Below are 13797 nucleotides of genomic sequence, written 5' to 3'. Positions count from 1 at the left end.
AACTAAACACAATGACCGAAGCTGCAATGAGTCGCTACTTCAACGTGTAGTGGTCACTGCCGGGGACTGAGGAACAAGCGAACGACTCTTAAATTTACATCCTGAGACCACTGGAGCGAATATCAGCTGATCGTTGGACGCCCCAGGTGTCGGACCCCCACCTGCCTGACATTGAGGACTTCTCCTAAGGACAGGTTACCAATATCCCAGGAGCAGACAAACCATTTATCAATTCCCAATATGAAATTGCAGCCTCAGCAATGATAGTGACAAGTCATGGTTAAAAATTGACGAGAGTGAAAATGAAGAAATTGAAATAAAAGAGTTATTCGGGTTAAAAAGACTATACCCAGTGGTCGCACCACCCCCGATTTACTAGCTGTCACTTGCCCGGTGAATATTAGTAAAAAGTCTTTATATCCAATCCGATGTCGCTCATACTTCACCTTTGCCCCAATCACAGTGTATGGGATGTATGGGATTGTCAAAGAGATGTAATGACTGCTCAGCCCAATATATCGCCACCAGGAAAAAGACATGATGCCACAACCAGACGGACAGCCAGATACCACCAAGTCACCAGACCATAAATACTCAAAACATTACTGACTCAATACTTCACAACAGATTCCACTACTTCATTTTTCCAAATAATTTTCTGCTTAACCAGGAGCACACAGATTTCTTTTTTTTACACCTTGGTACACAGGACGACATTAGCGAGATGTACACACACAATTGCCGAAACTGAGCCATGGCTCTGGCATACAAGGTACGTACAATCCTAACTCAGTACTGGAATAGCCCTTCACTTAAGGTAGACTTAAACTCAGGCAAAATTATTGCTACATTGCAGCCCCTTCAAAGTCCTATATATCAGTGGGTGCCCAAGTCCTTGGACCCGTACTGATTGCTCCAACCACAGAGCAGGAGTGCTCGGCTCATGCACGCACACAGTGGTGTATGGACTCACAGAATCTATAGGCCAAACACCACTGTGAGCATGCTTATACAGAAGCGAATCTGTCCTGTGGGGCAAGCAGTCTGGGTCCTGAGAACCCGCACCCCAACTGATCTACAGAACCTTCAGGGGGCTACAATAGATCTAAAACTAAACATTTGACAATTAATTCTAAGTGCCATCATACTTCTAATTATAAGTAATTAATATACAAAAAGAAAAAGGGAGTACAAACACGCCAATGTACAAAAAGTAAATTATTTATTAATTATCAATATAATAATAAAATCACTACATACATAACATACATCACAGCCCCCTGAGGAAGCCCACGCGAAACGTGCGTTGGTGCTGCGTGGTCTGACCTATTGCTGGGACGACATTGGGTGAGATTATATTTTGATATAAAGATCTGCTCCGTCTACACCTCTGTTATTTGTATGGGGATATAGCCATATTGGCATTATGTTTCTTTTACCTTGATTCATGGTGGTTGGATAGCAGTATAATATGGTATATATACTAAGATCTCTGAGTTCCCAGTCCTGTGATATACGCAATTGTGTCGGACCTTTTTCTGTTCTGTGCCCTTCACATTATATATTTCTTTGTCTTTGGAATAGTCTTTTTTATAACTATGTATGTAGTGATTTTATTATGATATTGATAATTAATAAATAATTGATATACTTTTATACATTGGCATGGTTGTACTGCCTTTTTCTTTTTGTATATTATTGTATTTTGGAGTATTTTAGCCTGTTTTTTTGACAGTGCATTTTTTAATTTATTTCTGGGTTTCTTATTTAATTGTAAGTAATTGAAGCTTAAAGTTACTAAAGGAACCCCCCTTATGTTTCCTTTGCATTGTTTGTTTGACTTTACAAAGGTATAGGCAAGTGTGTGGAGTCTGATGATCATAGCTATACAGATTGGCAGAAGACTGACAATGAACGCTGGATAACTTACTTTTATACAATTGATGCCAAGAAAAGTGAGTGATTAACATCTTTAGGCTCAGTACACAAAATCACAGAAATACTTACTTTGGATCTGGGGGTCCATCAGATAACGGTTTCATAGATAATTTACATAGTGACCTGAAAACTAGGAAGGCATCCTTTTGTAATATATGAGAAAACTTAGCACCAGGAGTAGATCCTGAAGTATTTCCAGATTCCTATAAAGAAGAAAGCCTCATGTTACGCTTCATCTCATCTCTGATCACTTATGATTTCAGCACATCAGAATTAACCAGACCACTACGTTTTTACTATTAACGCTACAGGTAAAATCTGACTTTGGCTTAGTTAGAGAACAGCCATAATATCTTCTAAGATGGCCCATAGATAACCAGGAATGCCTCAGCAGACATGCTATAAAAGGATATGGACACCTCTAGAGACCCTTTTTTTTTACTTAATTGGGACCTGTCAGGTCACATAATGCAGATAATCTGCAGTATAATAGCGTTATGAAGGTACCCGGCCGCAGTGCTAAAAGTGCGCCTCTCTGAGAAAATGGACTTTATTCCTCGCATGAGGCGCTGGCTTTCAGTCATACAGGAGTGCCAAGAGAAATGACAGTCACAGCACTGACTGACAGCCGGTTCTGCGCTGATGCACTGTAGTGCCCGCTGTCAGTCACGCCGTGTGCCAACAGCAGCCGCTCCCAGTGCAATGAGCGGGGACTGAAATTACTCCGGGCACGCATGTGTGACTGAGTGTTCTCCTACCGTAACATCCCACAAATGGCACAGCTACAATAGCAAAATCTGCAGCAGCGCTGTCTCCTGAATATGGACTTCAGCAAAGCGAACTCATCCTTGCCTGAGTGTCATTGGAGCTGATGGAAAGCCGGTCATCCGGTAGAGAGGGAGTATATGCCATAGATATCGGCGTGCCAGGAATGCCATTGGCATGAATAGCATCCCCATCGCTGCTGTCTTCAGTAGTTCTTGCAGTACATTCATTATGGACAGTCTCATCACCTGGGCACAAAGTGGAGTAAAGGCAAGTGTATTAAAATAATGCCAGTCTAATGAATTCACCAGATTTTACAATATAACTGAATACATTTTTATATTTATCTCTTAGACACGAAGAGTCTCGTGTACTTATGTTGTGAGTCCGTGTCAAAATGGGAATACTGTATAATCCTAGGCTGTACCTAAAAATGGTCAGCGCTCATAAGTCCAAGGCCCCAAATTCATCATGGGCTTTGAGCCTGTTTTAGGTCTAGTTTTGTATGTTTTGCGCCTTTTTTATTTACACCCAATTCATAAATCTATTTGCACCTTTTCTTTTTTTTCTTTTGTTTTCCATTTTGCTTGTGCAGTTTAGTGAGTGATTTGAAATCTTCTCACAAACAGCAACTTTCCCAAAACACACAAAATTTGGCGCAACTACACTCAAGTCCCCTATATCGGCACATCCATTGAGCTTTGTGATTGGCTGCAGCGGTGATGTGCAATGGAGTTGTGAATTCTTCACTGCAGCCAATGAAATAAAGATTGAAGCAGCAGCGGAGAGCAGATGCTGGATCCAGGGGAGGGAGAGCACCTTCTGATTTTATGATTTCAACTCGACGCGCTGGCAATTGAAAACCAGAACACTATGCGCAAAACCCCTTTAACGGTAAGTAAACCGGCCTCATCAGGTCTAAAAGACTGATTTAATAATGTATGCAGCTTATATTGGTAAACCTGGTGACAAGATACTATTTAAAATGGCAAAATAGAGATTTGTAAGATTCAAAACATGGATAATAATATTACGCTGTGACTACTGCGTCATAGCCCTTATGTGAACCCTGGGAAAATCTGTTGGCGATTAAGTTAAAGAAAGGCCAAACAAACGGAAAGCTTTCAGTATTCATTCTTTTTATAATGGGTGTCGGGGGGCAACATAACTATTATTTTGATGCAACACATTTGGGACAGTATGCCTAGGAAGAAAGTATCGAATGCTGGGGGCTTAACACAACAGCAAGTTCAGATCCCTAAAACTCCAGACCACTGGGGTAAACAAAAATAAATAAGAAATGAACATTATTAAACATCAAATAAAAAATAACGCACAAAGTGTAACTCAAATACACCTGCAGTGACAGGTAATGGCCAGGTCCTCAGGATTCTGGACCCGTCGGCCTGGAATAGGTCATCAAAGTGCACTCAGGAATAAATGGATGGGAACAAAATGTGCTGTAAGCAACCAATAATCTAAATGATCTTAGAATCCCATGACTGAAAAACTGCATATTCCTGCAGCAGTGACATAGGGAACAGAAGCGCAAACACAGGCATTAACCAAGGACGTATATAGTGTTCTTTATATTATCAGGGGCAGATTGTTTTCCCCAATCGTTACCTTCCTGGTCAGACAAGGTGAAGTTTGCACTGCGGGTCCAGAGAGTTTGTGGGCTATCATGTGGATACTACCCACTTGGTCAGGGCTTTTACCAAATGTACTAACCCAATTAGGTGCAGAGGACACGTTATGACTGGGAGCGAGAGCAGAAAGCAACCACATATTGGCAAAGTGCCGTAACAAGCAACTTCTCATTTCCAGTTACATTAAGAGAAACTGGTCTAAAGAGTAAAATACTAAAAAAAAAACGTACGTAAGGTAAATTTACACCACAAAAGGAGAACCAATCGGCAATCTAGAAGCCAATCAGCAGTCGCAGAAGGCACGTGTAGGCAGCTCATCACACTTACTTATGCCCGGAAAATATCATCGTTATTGTTAACATCTGCCCTGACTATGCTGGATGATGTGCTGCAAATAACGAAGGTATTAATATAGTGATGGGCCTTAAAAGTGACCCGACACAAACAGAAAGTAGGCCAAATTCAGAAATGTTTGGTGCTAAACTTATGAATTGGGCAGCTGGGGGTTTAAGTTACTGGATCCATTCTTCCCACAAGAGACAAGCTGCCATCAGAGATGTCTGACAGCACCTTATTCCCTCTCTTCATAGAGAACGCATATAAGAGCCTTCCTGTGTATGGAGGGGGAAGGAAACGGTATCGGAAGATGTATGGGCGCCTCAAGAGAACAAGAGCACCCACATATAGTCAATATTAAAGAGAACCAGTCACCAGCACAAAAAAGCGGCGTAAAATACCCTGTAAACTTGTCCAGGCTCCTTGACTGTGTCGCCGCTTTCTGCTCTGCGTTACTCCACTGCAGAGATATTGACATTTGTTTGTTCTGAAGCGCAGTATGTGGAATCTCTTCTTGCAGCCCAACTAGGCATTTCTATAGTATTCCCTGTAGGTGAACGCTTTCACCCCTCCCTCCCAGGTACTGCCAATCTAAGCTCGGCAGCTACGCTGGTGATCTAGTAGTCACAGGCGCTGCCGAGCAGCATCTGGGATGTAGGGGTGAAAGCGATCACCTTCAGAGAAGACTGAAGAAATGCTCAGTTCAACTGAAAGCAAAGATTTCACATAACGGCAAAAAATGTTTTCAGCTCCCCAATTCATATCTCTATTACGACATTCACTGATATAATGTTTTGGAAAAGATCCTCAAATTAAGTTTAGGAGTATTAGCCAAAAAAAGGAGGTCTTTTAGAGATAGTTCTCCCCAAGTTTGTTTGCTAGTACAAATACCTATAATAAGAACTTGGCTATGTCACGCAGGGTTTTTTTGTTTTTAAATTCAGTGGCAATAAGTGCAATGTGGGCAAATTCACTACCAAAACAGGTCTAACTAACCACAAAAAAATGTCAAATATTCCAAATCAGCTCATTTATCACCTGTAATACTACTCATGTTTATGGGATTATCTGCACACAATAAACTTCAATGTATATTGGAGGCACTAATAGGAAATGGAAAAGCAGAATTGCAGGACGGATCTCTGATATTTATAAGAAAAATGTCTACTAATACTTCCGGGACTGCAGAAGTTCTTGCCAGTGGTTTGGATCTTGAGAGTTAATAAACCTAAAGATAGAAGCAACATGAATAATAAATGAAGTATAGAGGCCCCCAGGGCATGAGTTTCCACAATTATATAATGTATATTTATTAGTAAGGTGCAATTTTTCACTGGTTTGCTATAATTTATAGATATGTTGACTAATTGTTTGTTATCTTTGCGGAGTGGCTTTAAATTGGTCATGTGTATTTTAAGACCGAGTGGTTGAAACGCATTAGATATATTTCAGCATCCTGACTTCCTGATTTTTTATATAATTCCTAATAAATAAATAAAATAAAAAAAAATAAAAAAAAAAAAAATTATATATATATATATATATATATATATACAGTGGGGCAAAAAAGTATTTAGTCAGTCAGCAATAGTGCAAGTTCCACCACTTAAAAAGATGAGAGGCGTCTGTAATTTACATCATAGGTAGACCTCAACTATGGGAGACAAACTGAGAAAAAAAAATCCAGAAAATCACATTGTCTGTTTTTTTATCATTTTTTTTGCATATTATGGTGGAAAATAAGTATTTGGTCAGAAACAAACAATCAAGATTTCTGGCTCTCACAGACCTGTAACTTCTTCTTTAAGAGTCTCCTCTTTCCTCCACTCATTACCTGTAGTAATGGCACCTGTTTAAACTTGTTATCAGTATAAAAAGACACCTGTGCGCACCCTCAAACAGTCTGACTCCAAACTCCACTATGGTGAAGACCAAAGAGCTGTCAAAGGACACCAGAAACAAAATTGTAGCCCTGCACCAGGCTGGGAAGACTGAATCTGCAATAGCCAACCAGCTTGGAGTGAAGAAATCAACAGTGGGAGCAATAATTAGAAAATGGAAGACATACAAGACCACTGATAATCTCCCTCGATCTGGGGCTCCACGCAAAATCCCACCCCGTAGGGTCAGAATGATCACAAGAACGGTGAGCAAAAATTCCAGAACCACGCGGGGGGACCTAGTGAATGAACTGCAGAGAGCTGGGACCAATGTAACAAGGCCTACCATAAGTAACACACTATGCCACTATGGACTCAGATCCTGCAGTGCCAGACGTGTCCCACTGCTTAAGCCAGTACATGTCCGGGCCTGTCTGAAGTTTGCTAGAGAGCATTTGGATGATCCAGAGGAGTTTTGGGAGAATGTCCTATGGTCTGATGAAACCAAACTGGAACTGTTTGGTAGAAACACAACTTGACGTGTTTGGAGGAAAAAGAATACTGAGTTGCATCCATCAAACACCATACCTACTGTAAAGCATGGTGGTGGAAACATCATGCTTTGGGGCTGTTTCTCTGCAAAGGGGCCAGGACGACTGATCCGGGTACATGAAAGAATGAATGGGGCCATGTATCGTGAGATTTTGAGTGCAAACCTCCTTCCATCAGCAAGGGCATTGAAGATGAAATGTGGCTGGGTCTTTCAACATGACAATGATCCAAAGCACACCGCCAGGGCAACGAAGGAGTGGCTTGGTAAGAAGCATTTCAAGGTCCTGGAGTGGCCTAGCCAGTCTCCAGATCTCAACCCTATAGAAAACCTTTGGAGGGAGTTGAAAGTCCGTGTTGCCAAGCGAAAAGCCAAAAACATCACTGCTCTAGAGGAGATCTGCATGGAGGAATGGGCCAACAACAGTGTGTGGCAACCTTGTGAAGACTTACAGAAAACGTTTGACCTCTGTCATTGCCAACAAAGGATATATTACAAAGTATTGAGATGAAATTTTGTTTCTGACCAAATACTTATTTTCCACCATAATATGCAAATAAAATGTTAAAAAAACAGACAATGTGATTTTCTGGATTTTTTTTCTCAGTTTGTCTCCCATAGTTGAGGTCTACCTATGATGTAAATTACAGACGCCTCTCATCTTTTTAAGTGGTGGAACTTGCACTATTGCTGACTGACTAAATACTTTTTTGCCCCACTGTAGATATATATATATATAGATATATATATAGATATATATATATATATATATATAGATATATATATAGATATATATATATATATATAGAGATATATATATATATATATATATATATATATATATATATATATATATATATATATATATATATATATATATATATATATATATACCGGTATATAGATATATATATATATATATATATATATATATAGATATATATCTATATACCGGTATATCTATATATATATCTCAATTTAACAAGACTTTCCAGGCATTTTTTTTTAGATTTCATATACTGCACTACAAAAGCAGCGAATATGAATGTCTCTACAATGAAGCGATGACGAGCAGGAAAAATGGGGAAAAAGTGCCAGAATCAGGGAAGCTCAGGGATTTTTGCGAGGTATTTAACTCAACTTTTGGGAGAAAGTGACAGGTCCTCTTTACAGACTAACACAACAGCGTTCTATCAGATCTTACCTCCTACTACGGCGTGAAGCATTTCCTCGATTATACTCTGAATGACTGTTTGGGCATTTTCTTCATGCTCATTACCACCATCTACCGCTACAACCAGATTTGATTTTCCGTGATCTAAGAAGAAAAATACATGCAAGAGGTTAAAATACAACTAAAAAAACACAAAGTAGGTTTTTATGCAGATTGGTTGCCTCCAACTGTGCTACATTTAGTAACTGAATGAACAGGGCTTGCCGTAAATCTTGAGTATAGCAAAGTTTAGTTACTAAACATTCTCTACATACATGACATCCCATGGCCACAGCCACACACATGGGCTGGAGGAAGGTTTTGGCCTCCTACCTTCATTGTGTGCAGACTGATCCACATCAGACTTCTCTGTGGTTTGAGTATGGTAGCCATTTTCCTGTTCTGCTTCTTCTTGGAGGGTGCTTTCTACATAGGTGGGATGGCGGTCCATTTCAGCTTCTTGCTCCCGGCTTAGCTGATCGGGCTGCTCCATGATGTGCCTCATCTGCGGCAGTTCCAGCTCATGGTGGCTGAGCGGCGAGTGCTGCAGATGATGCTGCTGTTTGTGCCGTTCCTTCTCCATGTGTTTGGCTTCTTGGAGCTGAAAATGGAAGTCACATATTACACACACTTTTTGGATTTTAGCTTCTTTGGACACAGGCAAAATAAAATGTTTTAGGCTATGTGCACACGTCAGGATTTCTGGCAGAAATTTTCCTGACAAAAACCTGACATTTCTGCGAGAAATCCGCATGCGTTTTTTTCGCGTTTTTGATGCGTTTTTTCTTGCATTTTTTCCAAATGCATAGAATAGCCGGAAAAACGCGGAAAAAAACCGCAAAATTAATGAACATGCTGCTTTTTTTTTATCGCGATGTGCACAAAAATTGCAGAATGCATTCTAAATGATAGGATACATATGTCTGCAGTTTCTAATGCAGTTTTATCGCAAAAAAACGCGAAAAAACCTGAACGTGTGCACATTCCCTTAATGTCAAGTGAAAATCGCTTTTAGTAAAATCGAGGCAAATACAACATCACTGCTTTTTATCTTGATCTATGGACGCCCAACGCCAAGTGACAACTCAAAAATCATATAGTGGAGAATCCACAGAGAAACTCAGCAACCAATCCAGCAAGTCTGAATGTGAGGGAAGCTTTGCCTCCCATGGATGAGCCCTGTACCCACGGGCATTTGTCATCGAAAAATGAAAGGGCTGGAGAAAATTAACGGTGGTGTCCAAAATTATCAAAAATTAGGCTAAAACACGGATATTAGCTAAATTAAAAAAACTATAGTAACTCTCCTGCTATATCTTGTAGATTGTGAGCCCTCGCGGGCAGGGTCCTCTCTCCTCCTGTACCAGTTGTGACTTCTATTGTTCAAGATTATTGTACTTGTTTTTATTATGTATACCCCTCTTCATATGTGAAGCGCCATGGAATAAATGGCGCTATTATAATAAATAATAATAATATCTACTACCTCCTGTAGCGCTATGTATGTTTTCTCCCACCGGGATGATGACAGGCCATACATTCACATCACCTCTGCAGCCAATCACTGGCCTCAGACATTTTAACATTTTTGAAAAATCCATTTAACATCCTAAATTTTGTTTTTTTCGGTTTTCATTCAGGTAAACTAAAAAAAATCCTGATATCCTCTATATTTTCATCTTTCGTCACGAGATTCACTGCTCCTTTAAAGAAGACACCTTAAATTTGAGGCTAAAATGACATTTTGTGCCAAGATGTGAAGACGAGAAACTCTTCTTTGTCTAGACCATGATTTCTAAGGTTTTCTTTGCCCAGAAGTTAAAGAGATGTAAACAAGTATCCGCCTGCTCTGATCAGTCCTCAGATTATACAGAATTCAGCGCTTGTGAAGAACAGACGAGGAATCCAGAGCAACGGAGACGTACAAGCAATAACTGATCTGAGGGTCGACGCTGAGATGCAGAACAGGGTTGTTGTCCTGCAGGTGGCACGACCACTTCAGACACTTACCGCTTGGTTTTCCATACGTGCAAATATTACGTTGAGCATTTGTGTCAGGGTCGCCTTGGCCGTGGTTTGATTGACCAGATTTTTGCTGGCTAGGTAGATGTTGTAGCATGTTCTCACTGCTTGTAGCACAGTTCCTTCGTGAATCTCGATGTGCTGTGACGTAACAGCTGTGAGCAGCGCCTAAGCAAAAAGAAAAATTAAATAAAATAGAATTTGCACAAGAAAGCGCCCGCTATATTACCAATGTGGTCTGGATGTGCCAGTGCTGCCATTACTCAACATAACTAAGCCAACATTAATTTATCAAGGTAATTACAACAGCTTGCAACCATGTCCTTAAATCCTTAAAAGATGTGAAATCCCAAGGTAGACACATACAGTTGTGGCCAAAAGTATTGACACCCCTGCAATTCTGTCAGATAATACTCAGTTTCTTCCTGAAAATGATTGCAAACACAAATTCTTTGTTGTTATTATTATCATCACTTAATTTGTCTTAAATGAAAAAACACAAAAAGAATTGTCCTAAAGCCAAATTGGATATAATTCCACACCAAACATAAAAAAGGGGATGGACAAAAGTATTGGCACTGTTCAAAAAATCATGTGATGCTTCCCTAATTTGTGTAATTAACAGCACCTGTAACTTACCTGTGGCACCTAACAGGTGTTGGCAATAACTAAATCACACTTGCAGCCAGTTGACATGGATTAAAGTTGACTCAACCTCTGTCCTGTGTCCTTGTGTGTACCACATTGAGCATGGAGGAAAGAAAGACCAAAGACCTGTCTGAGGACTTGAGAAACCAAATTGTGAGGAAGCATGAGCAATCTCAAGGCTACAAGTCCATCTCCAAAGACCTGAATGTTCCTGTGTCTACCGTGCGCAGTGTCATCAAGAAGTTTAAAGCCCATGGCACTGTGGCTAACCTCCCTAGATGTGGACGGAAAAGAAAAATTGACAAGAGATTTCAACGCAAGATTGTGTGGATGTTGGATAAAGAACCTCGACTAACATCCAAACAAGTTCAAGCTGCCCTGCAGTTCGAGGGAACTACAGTGTCAACCGGTACTATCCGTCGGCGTCTGAATGAAACGGGACTGTATGGTAGGAGACCCAGGAAGACCCCACTTCTTACCCCGAGACATAAAAAAGCCTGGCTGGAGTTTGCCAAAACTTACCTGAAAAAGCCTAAAACGTTTTGGAAGAATGCTCTCTGGTCAGATGAGACAAAAGTAGATCTTTTTGGGCAAAGACATCAACATAGAGTTTACAGGAGAAAAAAAAGAGGCATTCAAACAAAAGAACACGGTCCCTACAGTTAAACATGGTGGAGGTTCCCCGATGTTTTGGGGTTGCTTTGCTGCCTCTGGCACTGGACTGCTTCACCGTGTGCATGGCATTATGAAGTCTGAAGACTACCAACAAATTTTGCAGCATAATATAGGGCCCAGTGTAAGAAAGCTGGGTCTCCCTCAGAGGTCATGGGTCTTCCAGCAGGACAATGACCCAAAACACACTTCAAAAAGCACTAGAAAATGGTTTGAGAGAAAGCACTGGAGACTTCTAAGGTGGCCAGCAACGAGTCCAGACCTGAATCCCATAGATCACCTGTGGAGAGATCTAAAAATGGCAGTTTGGAGAAGGCACCCTTCAAATATCAGGGACCTGGAGCAGTTTGCCAAAGAAGAATGGTCTAAAATTCCAGCAGAGCATTGTAAGAAACTCATTGATGGTTACCGGAAGCGGTTGGTCGCAGTTATTTTGGCTAAAGGTTGTGCAACCAAGTATTAGGCTGAGGGTGCCAATACTTTTGTCTGGCCCATTTTTGGAGTTTTGTGTGAAATGATCAATGTTTTGCTTTTTGCTTCATTCTCTTTTGTGTTTTTTCATTTAAGACAAATTAAATGAAGATAATAATACCAAATAATTTGTGATTGCAATCATTTTCAGGAAGAAACTGAGTATTATCTGACAGAATTGCAGGGGTGTCAATACTTTTGGCCACAACTGTAGCAAGAAACTGGGCCATAAGCCTCAGAGCACACAATCCTGGGGATCATTAGTAATGCATTCATTAAAGGGGGTATAATATGATCATTTTTGTACCCAACATCTATTAATAGCCATCTTTGAGTAATTTCTAGTGTTTCCGGTAAAAAGGAAATAAAACTTTAACAGAAAAAAGGTTTCTATGTTTGCCCAATAGTGTTTCTGACAGCTTGTGTTCAAAATCAGTCTCCTTCCCCCTCTGGCAGCTGATAATATTGTTCCTTCTTCCTTCCCCAGAGGAGCATTCTCAGCTGTACTGCCCTGCTAATGCAGAGGCTCTTCTCTGTGACTGTGATCAAAACGTAACTCTCGCTAACAGAGTTGAACAATCGTTTGCTTCTGTCTGTATGATATCCGCAGCTCTGTTACGCGGAGAAGAGGAGGGGGTTTTGCGCTGTGTATGAAATGACAGCACATCACGGCTGCAGTTCTCACACCTGATGTCTGTGGAACAGAGAAACACACATTCTTATGAAATATGTATTACTACACTTCATTCCACGATTCCCAGGAGACAGAGCAAAACGGGTTGAGCTTTTCTTGAAAAAAAAAAATAAAATAAAATCTTTTTGGAAAAGCTGCTTCACTTTAGGCGATCATAAGCTACAGACCGGAGCTGAGAAGCCGCAGCATTTACACCAGGTACACCACCTTTATGATCTGCAGCTGGACGTCTTCATCTGTCTGGGGTCCTTGGAAACAGCCACATATAGTTTCGATAATCCTGTCGATTAATTTCTTGCCGGGTGTTGTGCTATCGGGAGCATTGCCAGTCAAGTGTCCATATGCAATAAGTTTCTGGGAAAAAAAATACTCATTGTAAGCATTCAACCCTACAATGCGTAAAATCGTACAGATTTTAGAATAGAGAAATTTAAAATATGAATTTCTGGAAAGTCCTGGAATTGTGGAAATCACAGGGTAAATAGATGTGTTAATCAACATGGAATTGATACTTAATATTGAGAGGTTTTGAAAATGTTGTTCCCATTTTCATCAAGTATGAGCACCACACACAGAAATCCCCATACCTACACACCATGGCTGCCATCAGTGAGGTTATTAGGGTGGTCTTCCCATGAACACTGAACTTTCCCCCCCTAAATCTGTACATGTAGTGCAGTGTCTGTGTGTTATCATACTCGTGTGCCGCTGCCTTCTCCGGGATCCAGCGCTGTTCTGCTCCTCTTCTCAGCGACGTCACCGCTCTGCAGGCTCTCCAGGTCACACTGAGCTCTGTGTGACCCAGAGGTGACTATAATGGATGTGTCTGGAGGGGCACAAGACACCAATGGCTAACAGTGTAAGAGGGACTTACGGCTCACTCAGAGCTTAGAGAGACCTGGAGAGCCTGCAGAGCGGTGACGTCACCGAGAGGTGAAGCAGAACGGCGCTGGATCTCA

At 40.8% G+C, this 13797-nt stretch overlaps 1 protein-coding gene across 2 annotated transcripts in view; it reads right to left on the bottom strand.

Moving 5' to 3' along the window:
* Positions 1-13797, bottom strand: part of ARFGEF1 (ARF guanine nucleotide exchange factor 1) — a 231009-nt gene that overhangs the window by 132229 nt on the left and 84983 nt on the right. For both annotated transcript variants that reach the window (XM_069731468.1, XM_069731469.1), the window contains exons 4-9: positions 13046-13192; positions 10342-10521; positions 8665-8932; positions 8323-8436; positions 2791-2951; positions 2008-2141 (exon numbers count right to left, since the gene is read on the bottom strand). In XM_069731468.1, the coding sequence (XP_069587569.1) occupies positions 2008-2141; positions 2791-2951; positions 8323-8436; positions 8665-8932; positions 10342-10521; positions 13046-13192 (1004 nt within the window). The remainder of the gene's footprint in view (positions 1-2007; positions 2142-2790; positions 2952-8322; positions 8437-8664; positions 8933-10341; positions 10522-13045; positions 13193-13797) is intronic.

This window comes from Ranitomeya imitator, chromosome 6 (assembly GCF_032444005.1).
Source record: "Ranitomeya imitator isolate aRanImi1 chromosome 6, aRanImi1.pri, whole genome shotgun sequence".
Classification (NCBI taxonomy): Eukaryota; Metazoa; Chordata; class Amphibia; order Anura; family Dendrobatidae; genus Ranitomeya; species Ranitomeya imitator.
Note: the sequence above shows the minus strand (reverse complement) of the source record. Positions and strands in the feature narration are given on the sequence as shown.